The 16,183-nt window shown below is 39.1% G+C and overlaps 2 protein-coding genes across 12 annotated transcripts in view; one reads left to right on the top strand and one right to left on the bottom strand.

Annotated features, from left to right (window-relative positions):
- Window positions 1-5,016, top strand: part of agfg1a (ArfGAP with FG repeats 1a) — a 57,470-nt gene extending 52,454 nt beyond the window's left edge. For 10 of the 11 annotated variants that reach the window (XM_023796030.2, XM_023796028.2, XM_023796029.2 and 7 more), the window contains 3 exons: window positions 3,437-3,589; window positions 3,674-3,768; window positions 4,252-5,016. In XM_023796030.2, coding sequence (XP_023651798.1) covers window positions 3,437-3,589; window positions 3,674-3,768; window positions 4,252-4,311 — 308 coding nt within the window. In that variant the 3' untranslated portion in view covers window positions 4,312-5,016. The remainder of the gene's footprint in view (window positions 1-3,436; window positions 3,590-3,673; window positions 3,769-4,251) is intronic. The other variant, XM_023796032.2, reaches the window with a different exon arrangement.
- Window positions 5,017-6,009: 993 nt separating this feature from the next.
- On the bottom strand, window positions 6,010-9,031 carry slc19a3a (solute carrier family 19 member 3a). Its single transcript, XM_023796039.2, has 5 exons — window positions 8,750-9,031; window positions 7,615-8,488; window positions 6,985-7,177; window positions 6,666-6,807; window positions 6,010-6,519 (listed from the first exon to the last, which is right to left on the bottom strand). Exons 1-5 carry the CDS (start codon window positions 8,912-8,914, stop codon window positions 6,358-6,360), a joined length of 1,536 nt encoding a protein of 511 aa, XP_023651807.2. The 5' UTR covers window positions 8,915-9,031; the 3' UTR covers window positions 6,010-6,357.
- Window positions 9,032-16,183: the final 7,152 nt, after the last annotated feature.

Raw genomic sequence — 16,183 nt, 5'->3', positions numbered from 1 at the left:
ATAGAGGGAGAACAGGAGTGGGCCAAGAACCGAGCCCTGAAGGACGCCAGTGAAGAGACTACGTGGGGTAGATGTGAGTCCTTTCCATGTCACTCTGTATGATCGGCCTTCGAGGTAGGATGCAAGCCATTGCCAAGCCAAACCACCAATGCCAAGACTCCTAAGGATGGATAGGAGAGTCTTGTGGTTAACCGTGTCAAATGCTGCTGATAGGTCAACTAATAGAAACTCAGATGATTCGTTCCACAACTCAAACATATTCATATAAAAATGATTAATACAAAATATAAAGTAAAAATACATAAAACAAATTAACCTGCACTTTACCTTTGAAAAGAATCATGGATGGTGTGAGGGAGATGAGACAGAGGAGAAGAGGAGGGTTATTTTGTTGGATGAATTTCACTTTAATTAACGTAATCACTGCTATCTGTTGGCTCACTGGAATCTTTTCCTTTTTTTGCGACTTTAACAAGGAACCTATCCAATGACAGCCGCTTTTGCCTCCTTTTCGATTTTGTGGAAATATGGACATTGCATTCAAACAGATTCATCGCTTGCACTGCTACACCCTTATTCGGGTGGTGCTTTTCTAATAAATTTTGACTATACGAGTGAGGCACGCTGACTGAGACCGAGCATGGGAGACGTTTACCCACAATCCCACAGCGAGAGAGAGAGAAGAACCATTGGCTCAGTTGTGATTACGTGACGCTCGGCAGACAAAGTGTATACGTAATACTCGTAATGCAAGACCTCGCTCGTTTATCAAGTTAAAATTTATTAAAAATTTTGTTCGTCTTGAAAAACACTCAAAAACCAAGTTACTCGCAATCCAAGGTTTTAGTGTACCACCAAGAGTTTCTCAATACCAAAATACTTAAGAATCATACTTCTTGTCACAGCAAGAGCAATCATGCTAACATGCCTCTCAAAAATGAACTTGGGACGCAGTGAATCATAAGATTGTTCTAATTTGCCAAGGATGCAATCAAGGCAAGAATGACATCCGGGGATTTTTACCATCCTCTGTACTTCTTATTGATGCTTTGCAATTTTCGTATTCTGCAGTGTGCTTTTTACTGAGTGTCTTGCACTGAAGCTCCTTTTGGTTAATGTACACAAACTGGATAATTTCTGACTTAGAAAAACATGGAAGTTATTATAAGAAATCAGGACTCTCTAAAGCTGCATAGAGGCTGCAGACATATGCTATGGACTCAGACTCTGGAAGATTGTTGTTCAAGTCCAAGAAAAAAATTCAGTCTGGTGGATGAAAAGACCAAGTCCATGCATACATTCATATGTGTACTTGAGACTGGACTCAAGTACCACACCTCTACATTCCAGTTCCGTTAGGGTAATCTTCTGAAATGCTATGTTTAACATCCCTTCCATCTTCCTTCTGTTTCTGAAGTCTGTTCTTTGTGGCAAATTCTGTGTACTGGTTTTTGGGTTCTGGTATCAACTGACCTAATTAAACTGTCCAAATGTCCAGATATGGTAGTTTAATTCCTACCTTGGATTGGTTTTGTTAGCAATATTCTTTCTGTGTTTGCCTGGGTGTCTTGGTGTATTACGTAAGCTCTGCAGCGCAAAGACATGGTTTACATGAAACAGTATCTCATAATTGTCCTATGTGTGTGTACACAACTGTCCCGCGATGAGCTGCCATTCCTCCCAGGGTGTAACCTGCCTTGTGATTTTTAGGAGAAGCTGAATGTTCTGAGCTGGATACTTAGCTTATAGGAAATGGATGCATGGACACTTGTTGTTGGACTTTGTTGTTGGAAAGATTGATTTTAATTTTTTGGCTTATATGTGTGTTACCATGGTTAATAAATATTGTAGGTTCTCTGATTATATATTCCTTAATTTTGATTATGGTATGCATTGCGTTTGCATATGATCCAGAGACACCATTCAGACAAGCCTCAGGATAAAATTGACCTAATACAAATCTGCATCTGAATGTCATTACTTGTATAATAATATCTAGCCTATTTCCTGATCTTTTGTTACCAAACAAGACCCAAATGACCCAAAGATTCAATGCAAGAATAATATTGGCTTTGCATTTTAAATTAAATAAAATTTTGACAAATGGGCCAACTAAGACAAACCATTCAAATCAAAAGGCATTTAGTAATTATATTGAAATTCTGCATGTTGAGTGATTAGACTGACCAAGAGAGTTATGTTCAAGTGCTTATTTATGTAAAAATAAATAACGTACTATGGATGGCACTGCAGAGCAGTGGTGGTGTAGTTGGTTTGTGTTGGTGTGGTATTCTTGGTAAATCTACTGTGTACAAAACAATAAAATATTCATTTTTCAGTACTTTATGATTAAATATGATATTCTGACATTTGAAATGGTTATTTCACATCTGCTGAAATACAGAGACGGTTAAACTGACATTTTCCGTTTATGTGGTGCATATGGCATTTTGAATGTCATATGTGGACCTCATGTTGTGAATAATGTTGTATTTTGCGTTTAGTGTGATGACCTGCTTACTAGCCTGTTTTCCACTATTACCCTAGACTACAGCCTTCTAGTTCTCTTTCTTTCCCACAGCCATACCAGCAGCTTTATCACGGTGTAGAGTTTGGGTTTCTGCTAAATGTCCTGATGCTTTGGTCTAGACACTGGGCTAATTGGTATGGGCATAGGCAAGCAGAATTAATATTAGTTCAATAGTGTTTATTTAAGGAGAACTGAAAATCCCATATCAGTGCATTAGAGAGCAAGAGGGTTTTTTTCTTTTTTTATAAAAATTGATTGTTCTAAAATATCCAAAATGGGACTAAAGCCAATAAAACTTTATCTTTGCAAGTTGCGAATATTTTTAAAAATGGTATGAAATTAACTTGAAACATTGCATTTACCATGTGTACCTGTAATCATTTTTGGCTAAAACATGGCTGAAGGATATTAGTAATACTGTTATCAATTGGAAGCATTTCCCTAACCCTAACCTTAAATTTACTTTTAAACTGCTTTAAATTCACCTTGTATATAATAGAGGCATCACAAGGAGGAATGTCTGCCCCAGACAAAATCCATGCACTAATATACCACCCTGCTTGACAGACATATGTACAGTCATGTACAACTATATATGAGGGGGAACCTCAAAAAGTCCTTGTTTGTTTGTTTCACAATGTGTTTGTCATGGATATGAAAGGCAAGTTTTGAGGTAAATTAGCTGCTAGAGTGATATGGTACTGAAGCATTACTAACAAGCAATTTGAGCTGTGGAAAAATATTATTCCTGACCATATAAAGTGAAAAAGGTATGAAACTTTTGGTTTGAACTGAGTTTAAATTTGGCATTGTTTGGCCTAGACTAGTAGTGGAAAGCAGCAATTATGTATGTGTAGATCATTGCAGGCTTGTGCCATCGTAACCCCTTTGACCGCTGTGTTGCAGCCTCATTTGGCACAGGCTCTATGAGCATGCCGGCTGGTTTTGGGAACACTGCTGCTTTCAACCTTCCAACCAGCTTCAGTGGGACCTTCCAGCAGCCCTTCCCCGGACAAGCACCCTTCCCTCAGCCCCCTGCCTACCCTCAGCAGCCCAATGGTGTGTATATTACCCTCCGTCAGTGTGCCATGGGTACGTAGAAGCCTGCGGATACCCTCTCTCACTATACTAACCTTTTGCCAGGTGCAGGCTTCCCAGCCTTTGGACAGGCCAAACCTGTGGGTGCACCCTTTGGACAGGCAGTGTCAGGACCCGGAGTGTCTAGTAACCCCTTCCTGGTGAGGAGCCTTCACTCATTATGTCCATGTTTATTGATTGCCATTCCTCCTCTATGTTTTTGTTTTATTCTGCTGTGTTTTTCCTGTATTCAGGGTTGATTTCCCATTGATTTTCCTCCTTGTTTTCAGATGATTACGTGGGTAATAGTTAAGTGGATGTGGGACAGCCTGCACCTCTTTCATGCTGCTCACTTGAAGTGGGATGAATGGAGCCTAAGCAGCTGTGTAGAATGCTGAGCAGAGAATTTCAGAACAGAATACAGGACAAGTAATCTTAAATATAGGGGAAAGCCACATAGTCAAAAGTTGCATTTTGGTAGCATGTTCCATAAAACAGCATTTCCTTACCTACTTAAAGGCAGGCAAAGAATATAGGCTCGTTTACTCTGTATGTCAGCCTAATGACTATCACTGATTCTGTATTCTGGGTTAATGGTCTTTTTTCTCTTCAAATTTTGAAGTAATGACAATCTTTTTTTCCAGGCAGGAGCTTCTGCAGGACAGTTCCCCACAGGTGGTTCCTCCACAAATCCTTTCTTATAGCGCACTTTCCTAGATTGGCCACTAGGAGGTGACAAGTCCAACACACACCTCTTGCACTGTTTGGTTTCAGAAGTAGCTTTAAAACACAAGGTTTCTAAAACTGGTATTTTGTATTGAGTTAACAAAGCTGATGAAATCAATGGAAACTGTCAGTGAAACATGGAAATGATGTGCAGAAGGGTCTTTTCACATCCTGTATTTAACCTGTGAACTGGCCTGACACCCACAGAGCCAACTGTATATTAAACCTGGCTGATACTAAGTTATTGCAAATACCCAGTTCATTATGCTGCAATCCTGTACATATTTTTTCTTAGAAAATTAACTCTTTGTGCATATCAGTATTTGTATCTAACATGTGTATGTAACAGGAAATAGGAAGTGGGCTACAGAGAGTTACTTTATTTGTGAATAACTAAATACAACACAGGCAGTTCGGTATCCATAACTATATATTGCTAAAAAAAGAGAAAGATTGTATTCTGTTGGTAAAAGGAAAAAAAATAAACAATCTCTTTTTGTTCCCCGACCTGAGGGCTTTCACTCCACCTAAAAGGGGGTGGGGCTTACCTGGATATTACATTACATTTGCTTGTCCAGCTCCTCAGGTGGTCGGTGACTATTAGGCTAAGACCACTTATTTCAGGTGTTACATAAATTTAAGTTAATGTGTATATATATTAAAATGGATTTTAACTAAATGAATCATCCTTTAGTATTTGTGTACAATTCATTTTCATGTGTTGAAAGACTTTGAGTTTTTTTTTTTATATATATATCCCTGAAGAACCCAGACCACCTTATTATAGGAAAATATGTCCATTGGCTAAAATGATCATACAGACCCAGTGAACTCAAAAACGAGTGTTTTGTAAAAATAACCCTTTCCCAGTCCATGTTATGAATGTGCCATATACGACCCCCTGGACTGTTCATGCTGTTCCAACTTGTTAATGTCACCTATGAAATAAGGACAGAAAAGACGGAAAAAACGAATCTTTGCAACATTCTCATTTTCAAAATGCATTTATTGAGTTTTCCTTTTCATCATTCACCATGTGCTGGCAGTAAAACACATGCTTCAAACATGTCAACCCATCAAGAAACAGGTCAAGTGAACAGACCTACAAAATGGTGTACTACACACAGAAAGTTTACTTGTGGTGGGTTGTAAGGTCTGGTGCACCACCTGTATTCCCTCTGTTTTTGTCTGAGGCTGATGTTGAGCACATGGAACATGATCATCACAGTTGCCAGAAAAGTTTCAAAACATCCAAAACCTAGTTGTACATGTTCTATAACATCTAAACATTATAACTGAAAATTTCTGCCACTTGCCTATTCACAGCTTGACAGGTGAATCTTTGCAGCATGTACAACAACAACCTCAAGACTCGTTGGGGGCCATATTGTGGAAAAAAATCTGGTTAATTCAGTCAGTAATCACAAAATGTCACTGTTACTGGGTCGTATATGGTACAATGGGCTGTAAAGCAAAAAAAAATTCTTAACTTTGATGAGTGGGTTGAATGTAAGGCAGAAATAAACAGAAGGGTTGTAAATGACCCTGTGGGTTCCCCAGAGTTGTTTTTTTTATATATATATATATATATATATATATATATATATATATATATATATATATATATATATATATATATATTACACACACACACATATATATATAAATGTGTGTGTGTGTGAGATACTCTTATACTCTTGAACATGACCACCTTGCTTCGTATATGGCAGTGCAGAGGAGAAATGGATTGTGACCTGAGTGATGCCAACAGGAAGATAAACAGCCCCCCAAAATCTGAAATATTTCTAGTTGTATTGTAAAGTGCATTTTTCATTTGCCTTGTAATTAGTTTACTTAATTATAATAAAATTATATCAAATATTGCATCCTCTGGTTTCCACTAGAGGGCAGTGAGCCATTTCTTAAATCAGATTTCATTCTAGTTGCCCACCATTCAGGACTGCAAAGGCTGTGAGTCATGAGGAGGATTGTAATATTCATGCTGCTCGAAAGGAGTGAACATCTCATTTAATTGCAGAGCTTGTTATGTGGCAGGTGTCTCTGTTCGGCTGTGCTTCTTCCTCACAAAGTGGATGTACTGTGTGACTTCTGCTCACCGCTGTGTATATACCTCTCACAAGGAATAAGAGGGCTATGATGGAGAAATAGGTCCCATATACGATGAACTGTAAGACAGTAAGATGGATGTCTGGTCACAAGATTACCTCTTTGCTAGTAGTCATGCAGTGTACACTAACCAAAACAAGTACTACAGAGATAAAACACAGTAGTAAAAGCAGGTTGTCAAGGCTCCTGAAATAACTATATTCACCTGTGAAATAATGTTCAAGCCTAGTCCTTTGCTGTCCACAACCACTACAGTAATGATTGTCTGTAGGACCAAAGCACAAAAAGTGTTGGCTCCAAAGATCAGGGCATATATCTCTACTGACAAGTCTGCAGCAATCTGGAACCTGGTGTAGAATAGAGCAACAGAAAAAATGAAGGCACTTCTGTTGTTTCTGAATTGTTCTTTGCAAGAATTATATCTGACACACAGCCCAGGGTGCTACGAATACCACTTACAATAATACTGCACATTAAACATAGCACAGCACAAGTTTAGAAAGCCTCCGTTTTGGTTTACTCACATAGCAATCGTGATAAGTAGCATATATAAAAACTTGAAGGTGACATAACTAGCATAGCAGACCCAGATATTTCCTGCAAAGGTCATGAGGAAGAGTACACCTGCACCCAGGCCTGAGAATGACCCAAGAGCCAGTTCACCCCATGTGGACCAATTCACATTTATGAAGCCGACTGTGTAGGCTGCAGCAGCACCTGCGTAGAGTATAAGAATTTTGGTTAATGCACAAACATAGTTTTGATCCAGCCATCATCCTGTATATACAGGTGTCTTGAATAAACTGTTAATTGAATGAATTTCTAAGTTGAAAGCTATATAACCTTTGTTTGGTTCAGCTGAATTTTGGGATGATTGACATGTATCTCCTGGCTAATAAAATAGATTTAACATGTTTGTTCTTTTTATTTCTTTGAATCAATTAAGTGATTTTCTTGTAAAGCTTCTTTTAATATGAATTTGTAAAAGTCCTCATCCAATGTGTTTGAATAATTTTTAATCCTGAGGAGAAGTAAATTAAAATTACCTGAGCCTGACCAGTAATTACAGGGTATAACCTGTATCAACATTAAGACCTGCCTATGTAAAATGTGTGCTTTGAGTTTTAAGACATAGTAAATAAACCAACACTTACCAAATAGGTTGGATGCAGCTTCTACTCCACCATTATAGATGGTAAAGTTCTGCGAGGGCTGCACATGCTCCCAAAGCACCTGCACATAGTTGACTGTCTGATTGTAGCCACAAGTGGCTAGTGCCCACCACAAGGACCAGCACAATAGCTGTCTGGAATAGCATTTCAAGAAGTCTCTCCAAAGTTGAAGTAGAACACTTGTATGTCCAGTATTGTCATTAACAGTCACATTATCACAGATCTCTAATCTGTTGTTTCTGTCAAAATTCCCTTTGTGGACCTGTTCTTCTTTGGTGCTATCTTTTCCTGTACTGCTTTTAGAAGATACAACTTGGTCTGAATTCATAATATCCATTGTTTGTACACCATTACTGTTTGTGCTAGCACCACATTGAGTAATCTGCTCATCTTTGCCTTGTTGGCGGTGGAAAAACATGCTTTTCTGAGGCATGGGCAGAAGGAAGGAGGTTGCTAGGGCAATGCTGATGAGGACAAGGTTCAGGACCAGGATTTCATGGTAAGACATAAGATTGAAGCTGACCAGCAGCTGACCCAGTACCGACCCCACAGTATATCCCAGCAGCTGTACACTTCGACAGTAGGCTGTTACCTTCTGATAGTACTGAGGGTCCACCACACTGTATATGTAGGAGAAATAAGCAACATCACATGCTGTCACCATGCCATAAAAAAATTGCATTACCTGCATGGAAGCCACCCCATGTGACCATAGTAACAGGCCTGAGGTTGCCCATAGGCTTACACACTGAAGCATGATGACTGGTTTGTAGCGTAGATAATCAGTTAGCAAAAACACAGGTAGGAGCACAACCAGGTATGAGTAGGTCCACACTGGGAATATCTGATTGTTCACCTAAAGGATAAGACCACAGGCTTTATCTTTCTATGAGATGCATTTAATTAGGCATGTTCATTCAGGTTGTTAAATTTGAAATAATTAGCTATGGCTCAGTAATATTACTAAGTAATATTTTCCTTTAGTAAAAATTGGAATAATGGAAAAAATAAAAATGAGAACATTTTAAAATGTGACAAGTCTTTTTCAAATAAAATTTGTGCCAAGTGTAAGCCTAATTGTATTGCATTCACGTCTCATTTGAGATTTAAGCAGTACCTGTTCTGTGGTGAAGTTCATGTTCGGCCCCGTCAGGTATGGAATGAGGAATGGCTCGAGCGGTTTCACAGTGCTGAAGAAGCCATAGATGCACAGCAAAGTGGTGTGATACTTCCATTCCTCCTGGAATCTCGTTATAATCTCCATTGTCCTAAGGCTGGCCATTTGGTTCCCCCTCCCGTAGATAAGTGTTTTACCAGTGTAGGTATTTCAGCTCTTTAGCGCAAAGAAAGGATCAAAGCATTCCTTGAGTTAATGTCTCACAGCTGTGTTCCCTTTGCCCTTGCTGACAGCTTTGGTGTGTTTATATACGCAGAATCGGTTCAAAGTGCATCACTTCCTTTCCTTGTTTGTGGTGTGCTTAGATATGAATTTGCTTAAAATATAATTGTATTAAAAAGGCATTCTTATTGAAGATATATATATATGTATAATCCCTGACCTTAATCCAACCTACAGCAGGTGCTGGCACCATTTTTGTTTGTCAATTACAATTTTGGTTTTACGTTATAGAAACCCAGATGAGATAAACAATTTCAAGTCACATGGATGGAAATGTATATAATCATATATGCTCACTGGCCACTTTATTAGGTACACCAGTTCAACTACTTCTTGTATCAATTATCTACTCAGCTAATATGTCAGCAGCGCAGTGTATAAAATCCTGAAGATACAGGTCTGGAGCTTCAGTTAATGTTCACATCAAACACCAGAATGAGGATAAATGGTGATTTATGTGACTTTGAATGTGGCATGTTTGTTGGTGCCAGACTGGCTGGTTTGAGTATTTCAGAAACTGCTGATCTCTTGGGAATTTCATTCACAGCCATCTCTAGGGTTTAAACAACATCCAAGATGGCCAGACTGATTTAAGCTAATAGATACAGTGGGGCAAAAAAGTTTATGGCAGCCACCGATTGTGCAAGTTGTCCCACGTAAAAAGATGAGAGGTCTGTAATTTTCATCATAGGTACACTTCAACTGTGAGAGACAGAATCTAAAAAAAATCCAGGAAATCACATTGAATGATTTTTAAAGAATTTATTTGTATAATGCTGCAGAAAATAAGTATTTGGTCAATAACAAAAGTTCACCTCAATACTTTCTAATGTAACCTTGGTTGGCAATGACAGAGGTCAAACGTTTCCTGTAGGTCTTCACCAGGTTTGCACACACTGTTGCTGATATTTTGGCCCATTCTTCCATGCAGATCTTCTCCAGAGCTGTGATGCTTTGGGGCTGTCACTGGGCAACACAGACTTTCAACTCCCTCCACAGATTCCCTATTGGATTGAGGTCTGGAGACTAGCTAGGCCACTCCAAAACCTTGAAATGCTTTTTACGTAGCCACTCCTTTGTTGCCCAATTTGGGATCATTGTCATGCTGGAAGATCCAGCCACGTTTCACCTTCAGTGCTCTCACTTATGGAAGGAGGTTTTTGCCCAAAATCTCATGATACATGGCCCCATTCATCCTTTCCTTAATACGGATCAGTTGTCCTGTCCTCTTTGCAGAAAAGCAAACCCAAAGCATAATGTTTTCACCCCCATGGTTCATAGTGGGTATGGTGTTCTTGGGATGCAATTCAGCATTCTTCCCCCTCCAAACACGGCGAGTGGCATGTATACCAAAGACTTCTATTTTGGTGTCATCTGACCACATGACATTCTCCCAATCCTCCTCTGGATCATCCAGATGGTCTCTGGCAAACTTTAGACGGGCCTGGACATGTGCTGGCTTAAGCAGGGGGACCTTTCGAGTGCTGCAGGATTTTAATCCATGACGACGTAGTGTGTTACTAATAGTAACCTTTGTTACTGTGGTCCCAGCTCTCTTCAGGTCATTGACCAGTTCCTCCATGTAGTTCTGGGCTGTTTCCTCACCATTCTCAAGATCATTTGTACCCCACGAGGTGAGATCTTGCGTGGAGCCCCAGGTCGAGGGAGATTGTCAGTGATCTTGTATTTATTCCATTTTCTAATAATTGCTCCAACAGTTGATCTCTTCTCACCAAGCTGCTTGCCTATTGTAGATTGGCTAATCCTAGTCTTGTGCAGGTGTACAATCTTGTCCCTGGTGGCCTTAGACCGCTCTCTGGTCTTGGCCATGGTGGAGGTTGGAGTCTGACTGTTTGAAGGTGTAGACAGGTGTCTTTTATACAGATAACGAGTTCAAACAGTTGCCATTAATACAGGTAACGAGTGGAGGATAGAAGAGCTTCTTAAAGAAGAAGTAACAGATCTGTGAGGGTCAGAATTCTTGTTTGTAGGTGCTAAATACTTATTTTCTGCATCATTATACAAATAAATTCTTTAAAAATCATACAATGTGATTTCCTGGATTTTTTTTTACATTCTGTCTCTCACAGTTGAAGTGTACCTATGATGAAAATTACAGACCTCTCATCTTTTTAAGTGGGACAACTTGCACAATCGGTGGCTGCCAAATACTTTTTTGCCCCACTGTAGGCATCAGCAACTCAAATAACCACTTGTTACAACCAAGGTATGCAGAAGAGCATGTATGAACAACACATCATTCTTGAAGCAGGTGAGCTACAGAAGCCGAAGACCACACCAGGTGCAACTGCTGTCTGCTAAGAACAGGAAACTACAATGGGCACAGGCTCACCAAAATTGGACAATGGATGATTGGAAAAATGTGGAAAGCATGGATCCATCCTTCTTTGACCTGACAATTCAGGTTGGTGATGGTGTAATGGTATGGGGGGGGGGGGGGGTTTCTGGGCATGCTTTAGGCCCCTTAGTACCAACTGACCACCATTAAAATGCAACAGTCTACCTGAGTATAGAGGGTCCAATCTAATACTATCAAGGTGTACCTAATAAGTGAGTGTATAATTAGGCAAATGTTGGGGCAGTGTTTAGTTAAGTGGGTTAGGGATTTGTATTGAAGGTTCCTGTGGCTGATATTATTTTTGGACCCTTGTGCAACTTTCTCAAGCCCAGGTATTAAACTTGCACTAAACAAATTGATACTGAAATATATCTTTATCAACTTATAATTGTATTCATTGCATTTAAAATTCTTAAATATTATTAATAATAGAATATTTGAATGAATGGGAATCACTACTGCTTGGTCACTGTTATTACAGCTCTGATATTTAGCTGAAATGATGTATTCAGATGAAATGTGGCTGCATACAGTCAATTAAAAAAACGTATTATTATTTAGCCTCATTGTCTATGGAAGTTCCCTGTTTAGCACCCCCCTCCCCCCACCCAGAGGGCAGGGCCTGTTGTAGCTGCACCAGTTTCACTGCCGTAACAATAGCCTTGTGTAGAACTATTGCACAGGAGGGTCTGTTTTCATATGCATTTAACAAAAAAATAGTGATGCCAGTGGCCAATAATGTCATTATTATTTTAAATAATAATAAAAAACATAAACCATAATAATAATAATAATAATAATACATTATTCAGTTATATCATAAACATTTCCTATGGGTCTTATGAGTCTCATAAGAATTGCCTAACTAATAAAGCCCTAAAGTGCAAAACACAACACCAGAAAATTGGAAAACACGCTAGGAAATACAAAAACACAACAATATTAGCAGCATTGAAGACTGAAAGAGCATGTACCAACTGATCATTACAGTATTGTTACTGATTGGACAGGGAGCCTCTCAATCAGCTGACAGTCAAAACTACTTCATCCAAAGGTACATCTTTAGGTACCTGGATTCGCCATCTTGGTGCCTTTGTTAGTCATAGTAATGGAGTACTCTGCGTATGTGAGTCAGCTACTGTCAGATACAAGCAAAAGATACAAAGAGAAAAAGAATGTTATTAAATGTGCTGCAAGTTATAAGAACATAAGAAATTTACAAACGAGAGGGGGCCATTCGGCCCTCAAGCTCGTTTGGGGAGAACTTAACTAATAGGTCAGAGTTGTTCAAATCTTATCTAGCTCTGCGCTACACTAGCAGGAAGACTATTCCATACTCTAACTACACGCTGTGTAATGAAGTGCTTCCTCAAATTCATTTTAGAATGTTCTCCCGCTAATTTCCACTTATGGCCACAAGTTCTAGTATTTAAACTAATATTGAAATAGCTATTTGGCTGAATAGAATCCAGACCCGTTAGAATCTTATATACCTGGATCATGTCCCCCCTTAGTCTTCTTTGCTCGAGGCTAAACAGATTCAGCTCAGCTAACCTCTCCTAAGACATTCCTCTAAGACCAGGATGAGGATATTGCGAATTGTGAAATACTCAAAAGTAATTTAAGACGTATTTTAAGTACACTGAATTGAAATACTGCCCATCTCCGCTCACGGGTAAGTAGAAATCTTTTGCTTATTCATCATTTAATATTATACTAAATGTTATCATTATCTTAATTTCATCATGTAATGATAACATTAAGCCATTACTTTGCTCTGGGCTGTAAGGTTTCAGGGCTGTGTCTGTTTTCATTGTTGTTACAACAAATCTGGTCTGACCATGCATAAGTGAATGTGTTTTATAGGTAAATTTCAGATTACTTTATTTGTTTCAAAATAGATCTATTTGGCACTCTTTTGTTAAAATTACTCACTAGGTCAGAATCTCAGTTACTCCTGCAAGAACCTGTTTCCTTACCAAGAAAGACAGAAGTTCACACACTTGGGTGGACTGTTAACATATTTGTTTGCACTTTTATCAATGGTCTTTGCACTTTGCCTAACCTGCACAAACTTATGCATGCTGAATATATTTATTGCATATTTATTGTTCCACTCCCTATTGTCACACCCAGCTCCGTACGATCCTTGTGTGTGTCACGCCCACCTCGTTACCTCGTGTTTATGCCTGAGTGTTCTCAACTGTTGCTCGTTAAACTCAGTTTGTCTTGTGTATTTAGTCCTCGTCAGAGTCAGTCTTCCCGAGACTTGTCATTGATGTTTGCTGTCGTGCTTCCCCGGTCCTGTTACCTGAATAAATCCCCGTTCTACCCTGCTTCCTGGCTCCTCTCCCCTGCTTGCCTTTTCGCTCGTTTGCGAACATGACACCTATATTGCACTACATTGCACTCATCTCTTATTGCACTGCTGTTTACTGTATACTGTATTTTGTCCCATTGTTCCCCCATGTACCTGCTTCACTGAGTTCTATGATACATTTGAATAAAGTCATTCTGATTTAAGAGAGATTTTTCACTGACCCATATTGATAGGCACAATATGAAACAAACCACCAACTGGCACCACAAATGAAGCGGTCATTATTCAGTACTTACTCCTTTATTTTTAAAATGTCAAGTAGACATTTTAATTTCTCTGTCTCTCCCTCTTTTATATTTAACATTTCCAAAGGTACATTAGCATGCAAGATTGAATATTTCCTCATAACAACCCTGATTGCACTTTTAACATAGTTACAGAGATTTACAGGGTTTCTGGTTTCCTCCACATTTTTGACAGGCACCCTTGAGACTGTCTAGCTCATGTCATAGACCTGGTGCATGACTCAATGGCTAACAAACCATACACATTTAGATCAGTCTAGCATCCAGCCCCTGTTTCAAGATCATCTGGAGTATATCCTCAGACTCTGAAATGGCAAAGACATTTAAACAATTATTTGCAAGTCGCCGAAGTCGGGGAGTACACCAAGTGGCTGATATTTTGACACAAAAAACAGCTCATACCTCTATCCAGCACATAACCATTCTGAGGACCATGATGTCACTCAGCTGCAGTTGCGTTGGATTCGATCACATAGGGAAGTTTTTAATGGGGAGGTGCATTTTCTTGGTCCATTGCATCAAATGCTAGAGTGGGAAAACAGAAAATGAAAACAATGCACAGTGTAAGACAAAACTAAACTTCAGGGCAGGCCATTTGACATGCTTATTAAAGTACCTATTTCATTGGTTCAGTGCGATCTCCATGGTGTCATTACAACCATCCTTGGGTGTGTGCTTTTCATTTGACTGAACCCTAATCTTATTTGAGCAATGCTTGTCCTTTTGTGGGATCCTGTGAGTCATTTCTATTCTTCTGCTCCTGCAGACATATTAGTTACTTCTAGCCTGCTCCCACATTCAAAAATAAAAAAATTGTCCCGTGTCACTCTGTTGCCCTTCTGGTACAGAGAAGGGGGTCCACGACTGCAAACTGCTTTAATGAACTAGATGCTATTCAGAATTCATCGCTTGAAATAGTAATAAAAAATGAAATGCTAACTGAACCGAAATACAATCATATGGCTAGGTGAGCCATTCATTTTCATTTACTCTTAGCCATGTTTGTTAGATACATTAGCGTCTAATTTGGATAAAGTGTCTCTACACAGCCAGCCATCCAGTTTAAGTGTACTTATCATTACCTGTAGCAGGTCTGTCCTCCAGTGTCTCCGTTCTCTCATGCCCCATGGACAAGGACAACTCACCCTTTAAAATGCTTAGTGCCTTGCCATAGGCACAGTAAAAGCTGGCCACAGTAAGGGCAAAACATTTCTCCCTTCTTCAGGCTGTAGTTCCCTTCAGACCTTTTCTTTATTCAGATTAAATTAAAGCTATTGTCTGTATTTACAGTATGCAAACCTAAGTAATATATATTACAACTGATTCTGATTGTAGCAGTATACGGTATACTACCATATAAACAATTATAAATATACTAAAAATGTTATAAATAGTGCAAAGGTGACATTAAAACAATATCTAAAGATGGCTGACACAAACTCACTAACAGCACAGTATACTGTATGTTTCAAATACCGGTAAGGGGCTGCTCGCTTATCGACCAATTCGCTTAATGCTCTAGTCATAGGAACAGAATTCAGGGTTAAGTGAGGATTGTCTGTATTAATGAAATTACCTTTATGCGTTTTTATGCATGTAAATTATTATAAAATAAAAAGGTGGTTTTGCATGAACTGAAATAAAAAAGAGATAGATTTCCCAAAAAGTCTCAGATTTTAATCTGCAAAAAGTACTGCCACACCATCACCGTCTTTTTACCTAGTTTAACCACAATATTGCCTCTTCTAAATCTGTTGGAGTTTTTTGAGGAAGCTACTCAGGAAGTTGATGATAAGAAGGCCTATGATGTCATCTACTTAGATTTCCAAAAGGCTTTTGATGTTGTCCCCCACAGGAGGTTCTTACTTAAACTCAAAGCGACAGGTATTTTAGGATCCAGCGACCTGGATTGATAACTGGTTAACAGATAGGAAGCAGCGAGTAGTTATAAGAGGCACAATGTAACAGTGGACCTGCGTTCATAGTGGGGTACCACAGGGTTCAATTTTAGGACCACTATTGTTCCTAATTTACATAAATGATATAGACACCAATATATACAGTAAACTGGTAAAATTTGCAGATGAAACCAAGGTGGGTGGTGTAGCAGATACTGAACTAGCGACTCAGCAGCTGCAGCGGGATCTTGATTTAATTAGTGACTGGGC

The sequence above is a fragment of the Paramormyrops kingsleyae genome, chromosome 17 (assembly GCF_048594095.1).
Source record: "Paramormyrops kingsleyae isolate MSU_618 chromosome 17, PKINGS_0.4, whole genome shotgun sequence".
NCBI lineage: Eukaryota > Metazoa > Chordata > Actinopteri > Osteoglossiformes > Mormyridae > Paramormyrops > Paramormyrops kingsleyae.
The sequence above is the reverse complement of the archived record's forward strand: the minus strand, read 5'-3'. Positions and strand labels throughout refer to the sequence as shown.